The 22,530-nt window shown below is 37.0% G+C and overlaps 2 protein-coding genes across 2 annotated transcripts; both read right to left on the bottom strand.

The window, feature by feature from the left end:
- Window positions 1-18,273: 18,273 nt before the first annotated feature.
- LOC145113722 (uncharacterized) lies at window positions 18,274-19,165 on the bottom strand. The gene is made up of 2 exons (XM_079049780.1): window positions 18,413-19,165; window positions 18,274-18,300 (listed from the first exon to the last, which is right to left on the bottom strand). Exons 1-2 carry the CDS (start codon window positions 19,163-19,165, stop codon window positions 18,274-18,276), a joined length of 780 nt encoding a protein of 259 aa, XP_078905906.1.
- Window positions 19,166-19,222: 57 nt separating this feature from the next.
- LOC145113712 (uncharacterized) lies at window positions 19,223-20,786 on the bottom strand. The gene is made up of 2 exons (XM_079049773.1): window positions 20,698-20,786; window positions 19,223-20,288 (listed from the first exon to the last, which is right to left on the bottom strand). Exons 1-2 carry the CDS (start codon window positions 20,784-20,786, stop codon window positions 19,223-19,225), a joined length of 1,155 nt encoding a protein of 384 aa, XP_078905899.1.
- Window positions 20,787-22,530: the final 1,744 nt, after the last annotated feature.

Below are 22,530 nucleotides of genomic sequence, written 5' to 3'. Positions count from 1 at the left end.
ACTGATCCTAATGGTCGATCCATCCTTGAGTCCTGCGACTCGAATGCACGAACTTGAGCAAAACCCTTGGAACCTCAAAACCAACAAGCTCATCCATGACTGAGCAACCATAACCAAAGATCAACGGATCCGGAGCTACTGCCACGACCAATGGTATCAAACCATGCTAATCTCTCCCAACCAGTCTTTAGAAATCCCAAAACTTTCCTTGTTTTGAGTATGGATCCTATACTTCCAGTAGTACGGGCCCAATACTACCTTCCACACATATCCATACTTTCCTCAAGAATCATATCGGGTCCTCTAAGACCTACTCATAATAATACTTCCGATACCTGCTCAACAACGGACAATCGCGCTAAAATACTTCCTAGGCTCTCCTAGGATCCCCCACCTCCCCTACCATCAACTACCAAGGGGCTCCGATCAATGCCAACCAACCACTTCATGAATACAATTACATGCAACAAAACTTAAATAATCTTTTGACTAAAGGAACCAACCCTAAAACGGTTAGACTCAAACGAGAGCTGCGCAATAGGGCCAAATCCTTCACTCTAGGATTATTTAACCTCTATAGCATGTAACTTAATGTATTCATTAGATACTTAGCTCCCATCAATGTGAGTTCCACAAAGCACAAAGCAAGAAACATTCGAGCAGTGGAGTCGACTGACACTAAAACATAATAAAATCAAACATATCCTCATACGAAATCCTCGATCTCTATCTCCCAGTATCTTGGATACACTTTCGCCTTGCTCTCACGCTCTCAAGAGTGGCCAACCATCCCACGCGCTATCCGGTCATGAACTGAACTCACTCATGAAACTTCCACCAACCCTGCAGCACTCATGTATGCTAATCAAACATAACACTGCATCCTAAAGACATTTGAATACTCGATTCTTCCCTAAGCCCTTCATTAAACAAGAACAGGAAATAAGGCTAAGCCAAACATTATCAGGCTATAAAATCTTAGTTATGTACAACTATGATGCATACAGTAAGCAACTACAGTAATGATGTCAATTCCATATAAGGAAGACCCTAGGCTATCAGGCATCATATAATCAAACAATTCTATCATGAAATTCCTGAAGATTCCTAGCCTATCACTAGTATGTTGTTCTAACATACCACAATATAAAATAGCTGTGTAGTAATTTGGGGTCTACTTACTAGCTCCGGCTGATCGTACACATCGCATCCTCCTTGATCATTTTGAAAATCGTTTTTAAAATATTTTTCCTTAGTTTGAGACTGGATTCACACGAGTGTTCCTCCAATTCACTCAAACCAAGGCCCTGATACTAACTTGTGACATCCCAAAAATTCAACAAATTTAAAACTTTTCAAAACAACCCTTTTGTCTAATAGAAGTATTACAAAACCATTATTTCAGAATATTATTTAAAATCAGAGTCTCCCAATATCCAATTAGTTGTAAAACCAAGGATGTGTACGGTCACGCCTTCGCCTTGCCACAGTCCACTAAAGTACCTGAAACCATAAACCAAAACTGTAAGCACGAAGCTTAGTGAGTTTCCCTAAAATACCAACACACGAATTAATAACATATTCAAATAACAACCTGTATTGGGTCCGCAACTAAAAGACTGGATTACCCCTAAGCCCACAGTATGATTCTGGATTTCCTATCGGGACCACATCTCATATCTGGCTTGCTCCTGAGCCCACATCATAAGTCTGGATTATCCTCGGGCCCACAGCCTATGTCTGACTTGCTCCCTAGCCCAATCAGTCATCATATTAGAATACAAACGTTCGACCCTCAGTACGAGTCTGGCATACCAACCGGTCCTCAACTCATATCTGGAATGCTACTGAGCCCTCAGTATGAGTCTGGCATGCCCCACCCGACCCTCAGCTTATATCTGGAATGCTCCAATACCCTTAAGCCCTCAGTACGAGTTTGGCATACCACCCGGTCCTCAGCTTGTATTTGGAATGCATTTGAGCCCTCAGTATGAGTCTGGCATGCCCTACCCGGCCCTCAGCTCATATCTGGAATGCTCTAGGGTTTGTTGGCTACAACACTAAGCAGTACAACCTCAACCCAACACAATATGTCTACAAATAACAACATATACAGATAATCATGTAAACAAAATCATAGGTAGTCCTACCGATCTACCAGACCAGCATACCAATAATAAGCATAATCATGCATATCTATTCCATACTCAGCATATCAACAAATACCAGATTATCAAACCAATGTGCCAGACTTGGTGCCTTCGACCCGTAAGTACAGTGAGGAAAACTCACCTCGCACTGCCGAATCTCATGGAAAGAATCACTGACAGCTGGCTCGCAAGAATCCCCGCGCTATCAATCACAAGTTAAGCATCTGTTAATAATCGGATCCGACCCACACTAAGTGTCCAAACTAGGGTAAAAGACCTTTTTAACCTCTTCATAACTTGGCCCCCAAGCCAAGGCCCAATTCAACAATCCAAAAGGCCCAAACATGGCTCAAAACATCCCAAGGTCAACCCTGATCAAACATCTGGTCAAAGTCAAAGTCAACAGCCCATGTTGACCAAACACGCCATGTTACCCCTGTACACGTCGTGTTCTTCCATCATTCAGATAATCGGGAAAACCCCAGCCAACACGCCCTTACAAACACGCCGTGTTTGCTCAAGGTTCAACAATTTAATACAATAAGCTATTTTCTCCGAAACCAAGAGCTCCAAACCTCAGATATAGCCTCTCATGTGGTCCAGAAGGATAAAGTTTCCAATGTTATCCATTGGGACTACCCAAAAAGGTTAAAAACTCAATCCATAAGCTTAATAGTGCAAGGGCTTAACCAATAAGCACTTAATCCATAAAGACATAGCCGCAAGACACAAATCTAACTTCCTTGAGCTGGAAAACCACGTAAAGTTGCCAACTTTACGTTCATGCATGTCTAAATGAATCTCTTAAGCTTAAAAAGGACTTAATAATTGGCTTAATGCATGCATGACACCAAGACTCTCATAAAGCTTACACCTTTATGCTCAAGGATACCAAAACAAACTTAGATCTGAAAGCACAACCCCTTAAACGACCTAACTCATCCATTAACCCAAAAAGGGACCAAAGGCAAAACAAACTAGCTATGAAGAGATCTAAACATATACAAGACACGATGCAAAATTGATATCTCAGAAAGCTTCCCCTGTAGATGATGATTGTGGATCCAAAGCCTTTTCCCCAAGCAAAGCAACTTCAAGATCTCCTCTTCCTTCATAAAGACCAAAAATGAGCACCAAGAACTTGTTACTAGCTCAAGAACACCACCACGATACTTAAAGATTGGTTTTAGGGTTTTAGTGGCAATGGAGGTTGGTAAGGAGGCCAGCCATGAGGAACTAAGGCCTTTATATCGGGTGCAACACCCTAAAAATTAGGGTTTTCTCCACCAGTGCCAACACGTCGTGTTGGCCTTAATGAAAGTCGCGTTTTTTCTTATCTAGACACGCCGTGTTGGTGCCTCCAACACGCTGTGTCGAATCCTCAGAAGGTGATTATACCCAAAGTTTCTCCTCAAATTTTCGGGTGTTACATCTGAAGAACTATTTTGGTCTTTCCCATGACCCTATGACCGACCTCTCCTCAACATACCGGGGTATGACACTTCCTCCCATAAAGAAGCTTAAACAGTAGCGCACCAATACTGGTGTGATAATTTTTGTTGTAAGAAAACTCATCAAGGGGAAGGTAGGAGTCCCAACTCCCACCGAAATCTATGACACAAACTCTCGATATATATTCAAGTGTCTAAATGGTCTGCTCGCTCTGGCCTTTAGTCTGTGGATGATAAGCAGTGCTAAAGTGAAACATCGTACCCAGTTCCTCGTGGATCCTCTGCCAAAATCGAGAAGTGAACATAACATCTCGATCCGATACAATAGAAACAAGAATACCATGTCGGGGGATGATCTCGCGCACATAAACATTAGCCAATTTCACGGTCGAGGAGCTCTCTTGAATAGCTAAAAAGTGGGCACTCTTGGTCAGACGATCCACTATAACCCAAATCGCATCAAACCCCTTAGTCGCCCGAGGTAACTTGGTGATGAAATCCACGGTGATCTGCGCCCATTTCTACATGGGAACCTCCAGAGGCTGAAGCTTGCCATGCGGCGTCTGGTGCTCAGCCTTGACCATATGACATGTCAAACACCTCTCAACATACCAGGCTATCTCCCTCTTCATACACGACCACCGATAACTGAGTCTCAAATCCCGATACATCTTGGTGGCTCCAGGGTGTATCGAAAATCGGGACTTATGTGCCTCCTCCAACACGGTTTGCCTGATTCCGCTAAAATATGGCACCCAAACCTGACCACACCGGGTCAATAATACATGACTGTCAGTAGGAAACTGATGGGTTTTTGAGCATTCTAACACTTCCTAAGTGTACATGCAACCCTAATAACCTTGAATCTATGTTTTCTCTATATACATGCAAATTTCTTTTTTCAAGGTTATTTCCTAACTAGCATGGCATGGGGATTACATAGAACATAAAACTAGTAGAAATACATACCTTGTTGTTGCTTGGATTCCTTCAAGACTTTGTGAGCCTAGCACCCCAAATGTTGTGCCTCAAATGCTTCACACAACACCACAAGACTTGGAATAACTTGAGAGAATACTTCTAGCACTCAAAATCGGTTATGCCCTCTCTAGTAACACTAGGTCACGATTTTGCTAGCCATAGGGTTCCTTTTATAGTGTTGTCACAATTAGGGTTTACACATGAATGCCCTTAATTGTCATGACTCTTGATTTCTCATGACCCATGGGTTTGTAACTCCCATGGACTATCCATGGAGCTCCATATGGTTATAACCAAACCCATAAACCATGGATCATTAATCCACCATAAAAGAATTGATGATTGTCATAATCAACCCTATATATTTAATTAGTCTCACTTTGATCACCAAATTAATACTAGATTAATACTTGATCAATACTAATTAAATAATACTATTATTAATATATTAGAACTTATAATATATTAATAATCATAAGTGCCTTATTCTCTCATCTAGTCTATCCGAGTATTGCAATGCCATGCAACCCAAATGGACCATGCCGGGTCGGGTCAAGTTCATACCAAATAAAGTTATGGACTTAGACACTATATCCAACAGTCTCCCACTTGGATAAGTCTAATAACTATATTTGCAAATATGACTTCAAAATCCGACTAGCAATCGTAGCTCTTTCAAAGTCTCTCAGAACTGAGATGATGATGATACGCCATTTAAGATAAGTGATCATATAATCCTCTGTTCTCATGATATCAGCCGGACAAACACATGGAACATGGTCTTACTTATTGTCCAGCATTTGTTTCTCGATCTCTGATTTGTTTCGACATAGAACTAAATTGAACACATCAATTAGGTTCTGACCGGGCCCGGTACATAAGTCAAAACCAAATCATCGAGGGGCCCAGATATCGCTTCTATTTCTAGAAGGAACAGATAAACTTCGACTGATATGCTTGTACTAACCACTTGTTGAATTATTCACAAAGGCACGTTTTATAACATCGAGTTACCAATGCGTTTTTGTACAATCAATGAATAACCAACTCATAGTCAACAACTCATATCTATAGGTTTGAAGATTTATATGATATTACCGTCTCACGATCACTCGAGATAAATTCCATGAAGTGATGCAAGTGAGCGTGGGTTGGATCCAATACTCAGCCCTTATGAGTACTCATGAATGTTGTAGCAACCATTGCATTGTCTAAAGCACTTTAGACAAATCATACAAGCCAAATTCATGACAGTCTTGATTCATATCTACTTCCAACATATGACTGACTGTGGATGGTTTGAATAATATGATATATACCATAACATAATTATTCTGGAAGTCAAAACATGCAAAGTGAAACACAAGAATAATACTAATCTTATATGGCCCCAACACTTTGAGTGTAAATAAAAAACACCTTTTATTTAAGCACCATATTGATTACTCATTATTTATGTTTCGATTAATCAACTTTATGCTTGAATTAAAACATTAGTTGTCCCATGCTCCAAGCATGTACACTATGGTTTTCCAAACAACAATTATGCCATACTCCAAGTATGCATACTATGTTTACATATGGTCCTCTCTTTGTGAAATAGATCAATTGACAATATTCCAATGATGCTCATTTCACAATTCCAATCCTTGTTGTAAATGAAAGAATACCAAACTCTTGCCATTTACTGTAATCTGTTAGATTCTAAACTTATATGCAATGATCCCCTTGTAATGACTATGCACAGAAGTCACAAAGACTTGACAACAGACATTACAGGATATTTCAATGGAAAGCAATTCCATGAAGTCTCAAATTCAAAGTACATTCCTTTGAACATCCGTCTTGCATTAAGTTCTCTAATCTTACACAGATTCAAAAGGTAACTTCCACCTATGGAAACAATTCCATATTCCTTCTTGCATTAAGTTCTCTAATCTTACACAGATTCAAAGAGTAACTTCCAATTGTCCATGAGTAACCAATCTTTGGTAAACCTCAAACTGTCCTCGACAATTTTGCTTAATCATTTTAGTCATTTCCAGTTCTATTCCATTTTTCCATCTTAATGCCCTAGGCATTTGGAAAATTCAGAATGGATGAATATTATAGCACATGTAATCAAACTTATACCCAAAGCATATGGGACATGATTTATGCTATAAAATTTTTATTTGCCATGTTTTCATAATTCGAACTATGAAGAGGGATGCCGTAATCATAATCGAATTTTGAGAACGCAACATATATATAAATTCCTTATGTTGAACAATTCCAACATAACATTCACATATATCCTTGACTAAAGTTGATAAAACTCAATCTAAGCTGGTAGAATTGGAATGAAGTATAAAATCCTCTCCCTTAATTATAGCAAACAACTTTTCAAAGCAAATTGAAACTTTTGTTTTCTATAATTAACATTGCTAACCTGCAATATTTAACATAATCGTCATGCTCCCACTAGCATAATGATTACCAGCATAACACTTTATGCTCCCACTAGCTTTGACATGTACTTAGAAATCAACTGGACTTCTAGAAATCAATACTTTATTGACTTTCTTACCAAAGTTCATATTTCTGATACTAGATTGCTTTGATAAGACTTTATCAAAGAACATACACCTTTCCTTAGATAACTCACATGTTTGTCTAGACCTTTTGCAATTCTCACTAGTTAGTGTGCCGGTTAACCACACACGCTCCACTAACTATATGAGAATGCAAATATCACAACCGCTATCTACTTAAAATCTTCTTGGTGGAAGCGTTTCCTCACCATCATTTTCATGAATCGAAGAGAAACCTTATGACACTTAGATTTTATGGTGTATGTGTTCCTATCCATGTGAATTTGTCATAACCATAATCACAGGACTAGGTTAGTGACACTTCCAAATTCATATGGACTGAACTTGTGCAATCTTAATTTCTTGCCACCTGGTAGCACAATGCCCATCATTGCTTCCGGGTTGTTATACAAACAATTGAGAACTCATAGAACTCACAAGCATAATCAACTTTCAACTGGAATAGACACAGAAACAAGAATATGTTAACACGATAGGTTACAAACCTCAAGTCGTGGGCTAGTGATTAACAAAACTCTTGATTTAGTTCTTGAAACTATTTCAGAATCATTTAGACTCCCACTATCCTCTTGACATATAAGACTTCTCTTTGTCAAGAACCATTCCTTGACAATACAAATATTCAAGAACTAGTGCGGATTCTTATCAAGTTAAACACTTCTCACTATTGGTCTTAGCTGGTCTTTGTTTTATCCAAAACATCACAACTTACCAATCTCAAATGTACAAGAATAGGAAACATCTTACTCTATATTTGACAAGTGTTATGAACTTTCTAAAGACTATGTCACTCAAGTTACAATCTTTGAGTATAACTCCAGGATTTGTTTTTGGCACGAAGTATGAATTATCTTTTGATTTAACCATTTCAACAATTCACGATTCCTCTCCTCAGGCAACAAACACACTAAGGTGTCCTTAGAGGATCAATTGTGATATGGTTCCATAATCACTAAGATAATCATAAAACAAAATACACAAGTACTCTCCCATCTCTTCAGATTGGAGAAAATTTTATCTTTCTGCCTTATTTGATTCTTCTTATTCATTCTGCCATACATTGAAACTTTTCCAATGTTTCAGAATTGCACTTAAACTCGTAAGCATAACCATGTTTACTATACTTTAGTAAATCATAACGAATAATCTTATCTACCTTTGTGGTGGACCTGACCAGTACACAACCAAGTGTATCCAATCTTTTAGTCCTTCACTTGACTCACATGTACATGTGAACAAGGAATTAGTCTTAATTTCCCAAAGACGAAAACTTCTCATTCATCATACAATACAAGTTGCATGATTCCAAGTTTCTATCTAACTGAAACTTGGGCGATGAGAATCTTTCCTTATTAGGTAAATTATGATACTACCACAAATGAAAGAATCAAATCCATTTTCAAATATTGCTATTAATGGAAACATATAATCAACAATTTTTCACAAATGCCATTGTAAGGATACTTAAAATAAATAAAATCAAAACTTTTCTTTATTTTAAAACTTTGCGGAAAACTTATCCTTACAACCCATATGCAAACCTTGTTGTTATCTATTCCTAAGCAATATGTCTCAACTCTTAAGTAATAGCTCAAAATTCTGATCACCGAACCATGCGATCAAAATCCATCTTCGCGATCAGAATCAACATATACTTCCTTTAAGTTTCTTCACTATTCTTTGATTCTTAAAACATCAACATGTGACCCAGTCACATCATGCAATAAGAATCTCAGAATAGAAACTTAATAGAGTTAGACAATGGACTTTACCTGAAGTAGAGTCAAACATTTGACTTTACTATCCTTATGGACTTTTAGGTAAATTTGGCAGCTTCGCAACCAATGCCCTTCCTTTGGCAACAAAAACATATGGACTCTTTGGAAACGGTACACGGGACTATCACAGACTTAGCCTTTCTCTTTACCATTTGGTCAACCGAGTTGACTATGGCCAATCCCTTTCAATTGGGAAGAGAAAGTTTTTCTGGACTTCCAATGTTACCATTGTCAATGTCCATGGAAGTTTGGGAAGTTGATCTTCCAATCAAATTTTGCTTTACCAATGCTCCAAATCATTGCTGATTCAGCATCATCAAGCAACTAGGTAAGATCATTAAGGGTCATGTCGTGATCTGTTATCAGGGAGTGACTGAAGAACCAAGTCAACAGCCAGCTACCTCGATACTTCGACACCCGGCTCTCCCGGCTTGTCAATATGGGACTTAATCTCCAAGACCTAAGCACATATAGACTTTGTTTGCCAATAGGGATTGAGTGACTTAGAACTTATCAGGTCTTGAAACTTGTGGGATAAGGAGATTTATTGGAGGAGGTGGAGGAAGTGAAGTATGATTTCCAGTCCCACTAATGCATAACAAAGGGATTGATCTTTCACCTTGATTGCCATTCGGGATATCATCTTCATTAGAAAACTTCTTCCTAAAGATTTGGGAAGACCATAGCTGTCTAAACTAGACATCTATAATGGGAGAAATTCAAGTTAGTTGATTTAAAGTCCTTAATATAACACCCACTATGAAATATTAAGGCTAGGACCCAATAACCTATTTATAACTGGAAGAGGGATGCCGTAATCCAAATTATAAAATAGTTAAAGGTAGGTAAATGACGATTTACCAATTTCCACCATGAAAAACGAAATATAATTAAGTTTTAATTGGATTTGAAACTCCTAGATCTTTTGAGATACATTGAACTTTCAATGGCATGTTTGAATCTCGATTGTGCCCTCTCAAGTTTGTGACTGGGATGCCGAGGATCACAAACAAGGTGTGAATAACCATATAAATTGACTTGGTACCCTCAACAATATTACCTAATCGATGTGCCGGTTAACCACACACGCTCCACCGATCTATAATAAAGTCAAGTTACCCTTTGCCACTCTTACTAGTCCATGTTAGTGTGCCGGTTAACCACACACGCTCCACTAACGACTTGGTAAGGTACAAAGTATCATTTTATGGGCTAGCACCAATTTCACATTTTCCTAAAGTAACTAAGATTGGGAATTTATAATGTATAGTTACTTTATAATTCATTATACTTTTAACGAGTATTTAAAGTCGTATCCTACCCGTTCGGCTAACGACCCTCCACCGATCAAGGAAGCGGTGGGTGAGAGTGGACACCCATTAAGTCACCATTTTATAGGCAACAACCTTATACCCCCCTTATAGACCGGCTTCGTGAATGAGGCCTACTAACGGTAAGAATGACATATTCTTATACATATCTATATAATAAAATTATAATAATAGTATAAGTGTTGATTTTTAAACTTTTTAAAAATCTAAGGTTTAATTTGGAATTAAAGTATTAAAGTGTAAGACTTTTTAAATTCCAAAACTTGAGGGCAAGATTTGAAACTATTCCAAGTCTCTTCAATCTCTTCAATTTGTAACTTATGAGTTTTAATGGTTCATAAAAATGAAGACTCTTCATTTTATGAAACCTCTTTAGTTCTTTAATCATAATTAAAAGAAGTGACTTTTGGCTATCCATAACTTGAGGACAAGTTATGGACACCATCATTGCCATTAAGATCATGAATTAAACATACATGGAGGTTACATATAATTCCTATGATCTTCTAAAAACATATGAACACAAATTCATGTCAAGCAATTTCAAGAAAATCATATAAACATATACAATACTTGAAAATTGATAAAAGTCATGTAAAATGGGTTAACATAATCATTATCATTTTAAAAAACAGATTTTACAAGTCCAAAACAGATTGGGATAATGATCTTAATCCATTTCCAGCAACAAAACTCGAAAAGCTGCCCAGCACGATCCTACTCGCCGAGTGCATTATTCTACTCGGCGAGTAGAATGGATTTGTTCATGGACTCGGCGAGTCCTCCCCATGGACTCGGCGAGTCCAGTCGTCAGAGTGCAGAATTTTCGATTTTTAAGCAGTTTTGCATCAAGTATATAGAAAACAATCCTAGGCTCTGATACCACTGATGGGTTTTTGAGCATTCTAACACTTCCTAAGTGTACATGCAACCCTAATAACCTTGAATCTATGTTTTCTCTATATACATGCAAATTTCTTTTTTCAAGGTTATTTCCTAACTAGCATGGCATGGGGATTACATAGAACATAAAACTAGTAGAAATACATACCTTGTTGTTGCTTGGATTCCTTCAAGACTTTGTGAGCCTAGCACCCCAAATGTTGTGCCTCAAATGCTTCACACAACACCACAAGACTTGGAATAACTTGAGAGAATACTTCTAGCACTCAAAATCGGTTATGCCCTCTCTAGTAACACTAGGTCACGATTTTGCTAGCCATAGGGTTCCTTTTATAGTGTTGTCACAATTAGGGTTTACACATGAATGCCCTTAATTGTCATGACTCTTGATTTCTCATGACCCATGGGTTTGTAACTCCCATGGACTATCCATGGAGCTCCATATGGTTATAACCAAACCCATAAACCATGGATCATTAATCCACCATAAAAGAATTGATGATTGTCATAATCAACCCTATATATTTAATTAGTCTCACTTTGATCACCAAATTAATACTAGATTAATACTTGATCAATACTAATTAAATAATACTATTATTAATATATTAGAACTTATAATATATTAATAATCATAAGTGCCTTATTCTCTCATCTAGTCTATCCGAGTATTGCAATGCCATGCAACCCAAATGGACCATGCCGGGTCGGGTCAAGTTCATACCAAATAAAGTTATGGACTTAGACACTATATCCAACAGAAACCTGTCGATATCACCCATGATTCGCTCCTGCTTCCAATTTTCCTTCTTGACTCCCTCGGACTGAGCCTCCCCAATAAAATCCATAAGTGTCGAATCGATCGAAATCCTCGTACATAAGCTCCCAACGAAAGAACTAGCCGACTTGAGGCTCAAAGCATCAGCGACCACATTCTCTTTCACTATGTGATAAAGAATATCACATTCATAATCCTTGACCGCACCAAGCCATCTACGCTGTCTCATATTCAGATTTACCAGATTTATGAGATATCTCAATCTCTTATGATCTATGTAAATGGTACACCAGATCCCATACAAATAATGCCACCAAATCTTGAGGTCAAACACTACCGCCCTGAACTCCATATCATACGTATGATATCACACTTTGTGCGGCTTCAGCTGCCGAGAAGCATAAGCAATAACCCTCCCTCGCTGCATAAGAACTGCCCCAGACCGACGATATACAACAAAATCCTCAACACCCTCAGGGAGGGTTAACACTGGAGCCTCACATAACTTTTGTCTTAGAGTCTCGAATGCAACCTGCTGCTCAGGCCCCCAACGGAAATCCACACCCTTCCTCGTCATACGAGTGAGGGGTGCAACAACCTTGGAGAAATCCTGAATAAATCTCCGATAATACCCTGCTAATCCCAGAAAACTCCTGATATCCAAGGGAGACTTCGAAACCTCCCACTGCATAACAGCCTCAATCTTAGCCGGGTCGACCAGAATCCCATTTTGGTTAACGACGTGTCACAAGAAATGGACCTCCCGTAACCAAAACTCACACTTCGAGAACTTGGCATACAGCCGTTCCCGCCTCAAAACTCCCAGAAGCTCTCGAAGGTGATCCTCATGCTGCTCCCTGGTCTTGGAATAGACCAGGATATCATCGATAAACACAATAACCAATCGATCGAGCATCAACTTGCACACTCGATTCATCAGATCCGTAAATGCCGTAGGCGAATTGGTGAGCCCAAACGACATCACCACGAACTCATAATGACCATAACGAGTCCGAAACATTCTCTTCTCCACGTCCTCCTCTCTAACCCTCATCTGATGATACCCTGACCTCAAATCGATCTTGGAGAACCAAGATACACCTTGCAGCTGATCGAAAAGGTCATCAATCCGCGGAAGTGGATAGCGGTTCTTCACCGTTAACTTGTTCAGTTTGTATAATCAATAACATACGGTGAGACCCATCATTCTTCTTCACAAAAAAATTGGTGCTCCCCAAGACGAACTGCTCGGTCTGATAAACTGCTTACCCAATAGCTCCTAAAGCTGATAGGACAACTCCTGCATCTCTAGTGGTTCTAATTGATACGAAGACTTATCAATCGAAGCCGCACCGGGAACCAAATCAATCCTGAACTCAACCTGCCTCTCAGGAGGCACACCAGGTAATTCCTCCGGAAACACATCTGGGAACTCCCTAACTATAGGCACATCCGAAACTGAAACCTCCTTCCCAACCCGACTGTCAACCACATACACGAGATAACCCATACCCATGCTGCAGATACTGCTGAGCCATGGTAGCAGAACAAACGGATGATCCAACCCTGGTGCCCTCTCCATAAATAACTAGTTCTCCCCCAGTTAGGGTTTGAACTACCACCCTCTAACCCTCGCAGTCAATCATCACACCAAACCTACTCAACCAATATATCCCTACTATCACACATACATCCCCCAAGGGGATAGGGATCGGATCAATCGGGTAAGGCACCCCAAAATCTCCATAACACAACCCCGATAAATGCTCGATGCAGAAACCTGTGCTCGTTGGCGATGGAAACTTGCAACGGGAATTCCAACTCTCCAAGAGACATATCAAAACTCCTACTGAAGGACCGAGACACAAAATACCGACTCGTACCTGGGTCAAAAAGCACAAGAGCAGGTAAAGAATTCACTAAGAAGGTACCTAGCATAATCAAGATCATAAGCATATAATAAAATAACTTGAGAGAATAATAAATGGAAACATACGATAATGACGTCTGGCACCACCCTGACCTCCTTTGTTTTTGAGTTGAAAAGCACGACCTCGAACCCTTGGTGGATCCGCCCTGCCCTGGCGTCCATCCGAGATCCTCAAAGTAGCCGGTGTTAGATAATGCGCTGGTCTCGCAGCAAGCAAAGGAGAATTGGCCTTAACATGGCTAACCTGCTCACATTGGTAACAAATCATGGTGCTCATTAATGGGGCCTGCTGACGAAAATCATTCGCAATGTGGCCCTCCCTGTCATATTTGTGGCACCAAGAAGAAGATCGACAAGCACCCTCATGAACCTTGCCACACTTGCCACGGGTACGGACCTTCTGTTCCCCAGATCATGAATCAGCGGGCTTGATAGACCCAAAAAGCTCCGGGATAGAACTCTGGACATCAATAGCCACCTCAGTAGCAATCAAATCTTATAGCTGATCATCAGTCAATCCTGGCCTATCCTGGCCACCAGCTCCAGATCCATAACCAAATCCTCTTGTGAACACCATACTGAAAATGAACCAATATATATATATATATATATATATATATATATATATATATATATATATATCAGAAAATGTCACAGTTCATACTATTACAATCATCACAGAGAGGCTAAACCCTCAGGGTTTGTGACTTCCTTGCTACACGTACATGTCCTATTCTTTCAGTAGTACGGGCTCATACTACCTTCCACACTTACCCATATTTGTCTCAATGGATCATCACAAAATAACCGAAAACAAACCCACAACTAGGATACACATACATCCTATACTCACTCTCTCGAGAGTGGCTAATCGTCCTCGAAGTCCGCTGCTGCGAATAACTCATGGTAGGGCTCTCTCATCTCCGCCTCAGGTTCTCTAGTCTATTTAGAACCCTTCTGATGCTGTCACTGAACTTTGACCAATGGAACCACCTTGTTGCGCAAGGCCTTCGTCTTCTTATCCAAAATCGCCACTGGCCTCTCAACGTAATTCAGGCGGTCATCCACATGAATATCATCCAAAGGAACCACCGCTGAATCGTCAGCCACCCACTTTCGAATCTGAGAAACGTGGAAGGTGTTATGAATCTGCAATCAAAGATAAACACGACCGATATCGATCTCTTGGACCGTAGATTATTCATCGATGATTTAGAGATTAATGACGGTGGATTGGTAGTAGTCTGTAGAGGGAGAGGTGGTCGATCAAGGGAAAAGGGACGAAGATGGAAGAGATACAGTGTAGAAGACAACGTGAGAGAGAGAGAGAGAGAGAGAGAGAGAGAGACGTAAATGAGAGGTTTAATCAGGAGAATAAAAATAATTCCTAAAATGCCCCTGATTTATTTCAATTTCTTTACCCCCATGTCTTATTTTTCCTAACTATTTACAAAAACGCCACAAAACATCTTAACCATCCAATATTTTGATCTAACGACCCTCATTTGGTTCTCGGGCTATCATGAAACTATGAGTTCTCAAATGGTCATTGCTCTCTCTCTCTCTCTATATATATATATATATATATATATATATATATATATATATATATATATATATATATATATATATATATATATATATATATACCCCCATGTCTTATTTTTCCTAACTATTTACAAAAATGCCACAAAACATCTTAACCATCCAATATTTTGATCTAACGACCCTCATTTGGTTCTCGGGCTATCATGAAACTATGAGTTCTCAAATGGTCATTGTTCTCTCTCTCTCTCTCTCTCTCTTTCTTTCTCTCTCTCTCTCTCTCTATATATATATATATATATATATATATATATATATATATATATATATATATATATATATATCAGTGTTGTAAAAAATCCTGATTAATCTCCGATTAGTCCCTACGTGCTATCCGACCGACTATAAGATGCCTAGCGATTAATTACTGCCTACAAAATGAGTGAATTAGTAGTAAACAATGAAATTTTAACACTTTAAAGAAGTTCTATCGTAATAGAAACTACTTGAGAAGTAATTATTATTGTATTAATCATATTAACTTATTTTGTAATGATATTAGTAATATTTACGAACTTTGATACGATATTAGCCATATTTAATTTTAAAAATTCAACGAATTAACAATTTAAGGTCCCCGCTTAATTCTCGATTAGCCGATTAATCTCTTAACTCTAGTCCGCTGAATACTGAAATTAATGTTTTTGTGTAAAGAAAGATTTTTTTTTGATGTTTTTTTATGGTAGGAATATTCAAATAGAATTTTCACATAAAAAAATAGCTTTGTATTATTAAAACATCCTCTTAAATTATTCTGAGATTTAAAAAAAAAAAAAAAACTGTAAAAATAATGGAAAAAAATGTCTTATATGCAGAGCGTCCATTTCTCAGTACCAAAACCCATTTGGACAGCGTCCTTTGAAAATCAAAAGAGGTGATTATTGGAGGAAACTTCTAAAATTTTGGCTAATTTTTTTAAAAACTATATATAACAAATATGTCTATATGTATATTTCTTTTTCTCTATATATAACGATGGATTCGTATCATAGAACCTTGCAAAAATCTAAATAGTTGGTTACCTGGAAACAGTTTTATAGTTTGCCTAATTTTTGGAATTTATTTTCTATATATAACTATACACTAAAATATTATAGAATTTATTGGTTTTGTTGTGACTTAACAGACGGTTATAGAAAGATGGAATTAATAGGTAAAGTGGTGCGATAACACACGATTTATAGAAAGAATTGACATTTGACACCCACAAACACAATGTGTGTGTTTTAATGTGTGTCAGAGAGATTCCACTTGGTGTCTGCTCACTGCTGCTGGTGGAAAACACTGAAGGCATAAAAAATAAGTGTACTCAGAACATAAGCACTGATGGGATTAACAGTTATTTTTCTTTTGGGTCAAATTTTCAAATAACTATCAGCAATTTCAACATTCTTTTGGTGTACAAATGGGTTTCTATAAACAAGAATCCTTTATGTCAATCAATAGTATTAATTTTTTAAGCCATATTATTTTTTTAGGATTTGGCCGAGTTGCCTGAGGCAAAAAAAACTAATCCGATAAATGGTTTTTGAACATTAATCTCTTCTTACTAATAAATGTGCAGCTTAAGGGAACGTTTGGATTAAAAAACTAGTAAAATGCACTATTTAGACGGCCTATACCGAACATGTCCCATGACCCATCAAGTATGGTAAACGGTTGAGTAGATATTTTGGACGTGTAAAGTTTGAACTTTCAACATCATTTGTGAATTCTGCAGCTCAACTGCTAGGCTTCCAGCCTTCCATTGTGAGGTGAACATTTGGATTAGAGTTGTAATGGATTTGCAATGAAAAAACAAAATGTGGAATCGGAGCTTTGCAAGGAATCATCAATGGATATGACAAATAAAGTGTCGCTAAATCTGTCGTTAAATTTGGTTGCTGATAACTCTGTTTATAGCAATTCGGGGTTGGGCTGTTCAGCTAGAGGACCGGGTTCAGAAAGCAATGTATTGGGACAAGTGTGGATGGGTATTTTTAAAGTGATTATACTGGTTTAAATAAGGTTAAAATTATTTGAGGTGGTGATTTTAAACAATTCATACAAAATCGAACTGTATTTTATTAATAAATAGTTAAACAAATAAAAGATAATAAATTGAACATGTGAAATTGATCAAAAGTTGCCCAAATGTATGTAAATTCTTGTAAGATTCTAAATCATTTTACTTAAATAAATTACTAGCCGTTTACCCGCGCTAAGCGTCGGACGACAAATAGTTGCTTTCGGAAGATAGTTTTAATGTGATGATTAGTTTCCTTTAGACGTGAGCTATTCATTGCGGTCATTTGGTAGACTATTTTTTTGTCGAATAGTTCATTTCAACAGATAGTTTCTTGCTAGGTGCATAGTCATAGAATACGACAGAAGTTGAGTCTACATTTGGAATTTCATCTAATAGTTCATACTTGATTTTACAATATATAAATAACAACAATCTGCAACCATGTAGTTTTTTACATTTATAACCTGTCCAATATATAAACTACACCAATCTGCAATCATGTTGCTTCATCTGCTAGCCCTGCATTAAACATCAAATGAGCATCTAAGATACATATTTGAAGAAATTGTAAAATAATAAGTTGTTGATTGTACCTTGTTAATCACATAAAACTTCTTTGTACATAACGTTTGATGTGTAGATTCCATCATTATCAAACGTTTTTTCCGGCTTTACTAATACTTTTGTATTGACACGTGATATTCCTCTGGACAACGCCACATAAAGTTGGCCATGTGAGAATACCGATTCTGGCAGATAAACACCTACATTTGGAATTGTTTGTCCTTGAGCTTTATCGATTGTCATAGAGAAACTAAGCTGAATTGAAAACTGCTTTCTCTTTAGTTTGAATGGGAACATCTCATCGTCAGACGGACATAGAGGAATTCTTGGTAAAAACACTCTTTTTCCAGCATGTTGGCCAACAGCTATCTCTGCATCAATGACATTTTGTTGGAAAGCTCGACATATCAATCTGGTGCCATTACATAACCCATTTGAAGGATCGATATTTCGCAAAAGTATTACTGGGCACCCAGTTTTTAACCGAATATAATGAGGGGGTACACCACTAACATTTAGCGAGTTTAAATATTCCATTGGATATAAGTTATTTTTGTCATCTTCCGCTTCGTCAAAATTGTAGTAAACTTTTTGCTCGCCAGAAAATCGTTCGATCAACTTATTATTAATCTCATCATCACATTCATTTTTAGTTGACAATATCGCCCTCAAAATGATAAATTTTGAATCGACGCCGTTGGATTGCAAAGAAGGAAATATTACATTAATCAGAGCGTCCACTGAATTAGGTTTATCAGTGTATGGAATGGACATGTTATCAGGTATACGAATAAAGGACTCGTCCAATACTTCCTTCTTTTCATCACCGACTCGTAATAAAAAATCAGAAAACCATGGGTCATTTACCGCTCTCATGTTGATATTTAATCGAAGCCTTTTAACTGAAGCCCATAGAGGTGACATTCGTAAGCTAGAGTCCACAATTTGTGCTCGAGTGCCACGTCTCACGACCCGCAATACTTGTCTAAAGTCACCTCCCATAACCATTATCTTTCCACCGAAAGGGAGCTTCTCATCTGTGATGTCTTGCATTGTCCGATCAACTGCTTCTACCACCTGCCTCTTAGCCATTGCTGCTTCATCCCATATGATTACCTTTGCCTCGTGAAGTAGCTGAGCCTTCCCGCTTTATTTAGTGATCTTGCACATCGAGTTATTATCAAGATTGAGGGGAATTCTAAATCGTGAATGAGCTGTTCTCCCTCCTGGCATGTTGTTAGCCGCAACATCTGACGTGGCAGTTGCAAGTGCAATAAGTCCACGGGCACGAATAATGGCCAACAAAGCTTTGTACAAAAATGTCTTTCCAGTTCCACCGGGACCATCTATGAAGAACACACCCGAAATATTTTCATCCACATGCCTCATTATCTCATCATATACAAACTTCTGGTCTGGATTGAGAGAGTCCCGCGCAAGTAAGTCTTCATTTTCCACATTTATAGAGTATTCTTCTTGCACCTCACGATAGCCTATTGATTGTAAATCGATGTGTGCACTGACATTTGGAAGGTCGTAATCACTAAGCTTTTTACTCATAGATTCTAGGAAGACTCTAATGTCGATGAGGACCATATTTTGCACTCGTTCGACACATCCATATTGTTTCCTATAATCTTCAGAAAGAGAATCATAATGGTCGTCCCATAACTTGCGAACATTTCCTGGTTCACAAAAAATCAGCATCATCGCAAATAACCTTCTAAGTGCACTGGGAAATTGAAATAAGGAAGCCTCTACAAGACATTGTGATAAATTATCATCGGTCTCTATTAAACCTCTTTCAAGAGCTGCTTTTTGAAATGTAGGGTGTAATACACCATTGGCTGTGTATAAATCTTCAAAGTAGGTAGGCCCAGTAATATGACATAAAAGCAGGCATAGGTAGTATCTCTCTCCTTCAGCTGGATTAGCATAAACAAGTCGACCAATCATTGATTTATGTTCCCTGGTCCTCCAACAATGGTTGCTCCGATTCCATGTAAAATGTTTGGGAAAATCCTTACACAAATATTTTCTCACATTGGAATCTTCTTTATTCTTCTTGAAAAATGCCGTCAACATTGAATTTTTTCCTTTCTCCCTATCAACAATGTCTCCCATTCTGTCAGCGTCTTTGAACCTAACCAACTGTTGATTCGGGAGATGTATTTGCAAGGCCATCACACAAGGGTGGATTTTTGAAAGAGAAAAGCTAAAACACAATAGAAGAAACTAATACATAGTTAAAAGAAAATTTCCATAGATATCCAAAAATTATTATATATCAATTCATACCAACACAAGAAAAATAAACCACACATGAAAAAATTCACCACAATATGTCTAACATTAATGTATATCAACTATAAAAGCAACGCACTCGGTAAAGTTGTCAAAACTTCAAAAAAAAAACACCACCAAATGTCTCACACAGAATTAAAAATTCTTCTAGGCATATTTATGATGTTAAATGCTTCTGGCATCCTCGGTTGGAACTCTACATTGCTTAATTTGGTTGATATTAAAATGTTCACTGAAAATAAGATAAAAACTATTAAAACGTATTGATTTAGTTATTTTAATATCACTACAAGTATTATAATTTTCTAGAAAAAACTTACTTGAATCCAAATGAACCAATTTCACCCGAGAAACAAATATTATATACTTTCTCTTTATCGCATAGACAGTCTTCACAATCTGATGGCATGTTCGGTCGGTTGTATATAGTTTCATCTTTATTATACTCCCCCTATTTATAATTAAATATTTCCAAAGTCATCTAAAACTCAAAATTATAATATTTTAACATATGGGTTGAGTTGAAACATTATAATATTTTCATTAAGGTTTATATATCTTATTATAAACTCAAAATTCCCTTCTTCAAAAAATAACTTCCCATATCAATAACACATCACAAAATACAGTTTATTATAAATGAATTGTATGTTGCTATTATGGTATTAAAAGGAAAATATGATGTTATATGTCATAAAAACGCAATTATGATTATATTATGGGATAGAAAGAAAAGTTTGATGCTATTTGTGATAAAAAAACGCATTTAACATGCAAAGATGGATTAAAAATATTAGATCCGGGCAACAATGGTAAACCTAGCAATATGAAATCTAAGGTTATAATCAAAGAAGTCCCAACTTATACATATACATATACAAACCACACATATATACAATATCACAAACAAATACATACACATATATATACATATTATATACATGTATTATTTGAGACAGAAGAAGAAGAAGATTATCACTTTAGACAGAATAAGATTATCATTTGAAACAAAAGAAGAAGTAAGAAATAAAATAAGTGGAATAAACTATTATAGACACACTTGAAGTTACAAAAGATAGAAGAAGTAAAGAGAACCTGAATTCGTGTCACAAGATGTTGTAATGAAGCAGTCTTGTCGATTCCAAATGAATAATCCAATCGTCCCAAAACCCTAACAGTTGAATTGTGTTGTGAGAGTTAGAAATGAAGAACATATATTGAATTTATAAGTGGAATAAACTATTATAGAATTGAAAATGATGTGTTTTTGGATATTTATAATCATTCCAAAATTAATCAAATTAAAATCTTACCATGAATACTAACATTGACAAATATACTTGAAAAATTAAAAATGAATGTAATAACTGTCAAAATCCATACCAAAAATATTTAAAATCATACAAAACTTAACAAATATACTCAAAAATTAAAAAATGAATATAATAATTGTCGAAATCCCCACCAAAAATATTTAAAATCATACAAAACTTAACAAATATACTCAAATTTAAAAATGAATATAATAATTGTCGATTTTATTTTTGGAAATATATTGTATTCTAAAGAACATGCAACAGATCGATTTTATATAAACGTCATTTTTTTCTAGATGCAAAAAATAGCAATATAATTTATTTATTTATTTACTACAAAATCATTTTTTTTTCTCTACGGTATTGTAGCTTAAATTTTTTTCTTATTAAAAGCGTTATACTATGAAAGGTTCTCTTATCGCTCATTTTCAGATAAGGGTGTTCAAAACCATACTTTCGAAATTTTGGATATTTAAAAAATTATGATAATGGACATTGATATCCGAATTTGTATCCGAATTTTTGGATATCCAAAATTTCGGTTGCAGATATATATGAATTAGGATATTTTTTTCTATCGCTCCGATTAATCATTTTATAAAAATAAGTAACATATACCAATAACATACAAAAGGTCATTTTAGTTGTCAAAATGGTCACATTTGTTGTCAAAAAGTCTTTTTCCGATGAAAATGGTCACTTCTTGCTATTAAAAATATGATCTAGTTAAAATAGTCATTTTTACGGTATAGTCTCTGTAACTAATTAGTTAAAACTTTGTTACCCTTTAGTTGAAGCCCACTAACATGTTCATCTTGCATTGCACCAACATATTCC

This window comes from Lactuca virosa, chromosome 1 (genome assembly GCF_052849685.1).
Source record: "Lactuca virosa cultivar CGN04683 chromosome 1, Lactuca_virosa_CGN04683_v6, whole genome shotgun sequence".
Lineage (NCBI taxonomy): Eukaryota > Viridiplantae > Streptophyta > Magnoliopsida > Asterales > Asteraceae > Lactuca > Lactuca virosa.
Note: the sequence above shows the minus strand (reverse complement) of the source record. Positions and strands in the feature narration are given on the sequence as shown.

Excerpts from the sequence above, each read along its gene's own strand:
- LOC145113722 (XM_079049780.1), bottom strand. The coding sequence starts at position 19,165 with ATGGCTAAGAGGCAGGTGGTAGAAGCAGTTGATCGGACAATGCAAGAC. Across the intron at positions 18,301-18,412 it reads GCCAACATGCTGGAAAAAGA|CTCAAGGACAAACAATTCCA; the intron begins GTGTTTTTACCA and ends CAATCGATAAAG.
- LOC145113712 (XM_079049773.1), bottom strand. The coding sequence starts at position 20,786 with ATGCCATCAGATTGTGAAGACTGTCTATGCGATAAAGAGAAAGTATAT. Across the intron at positions 20,289-20,697 it reads ATTGGTTCATTTGGATTCAA|CTTTTCTCTTTCAAAAATCC; the intron begins GTAAGTTTTTTC and ends ATTGTGTTTTAG.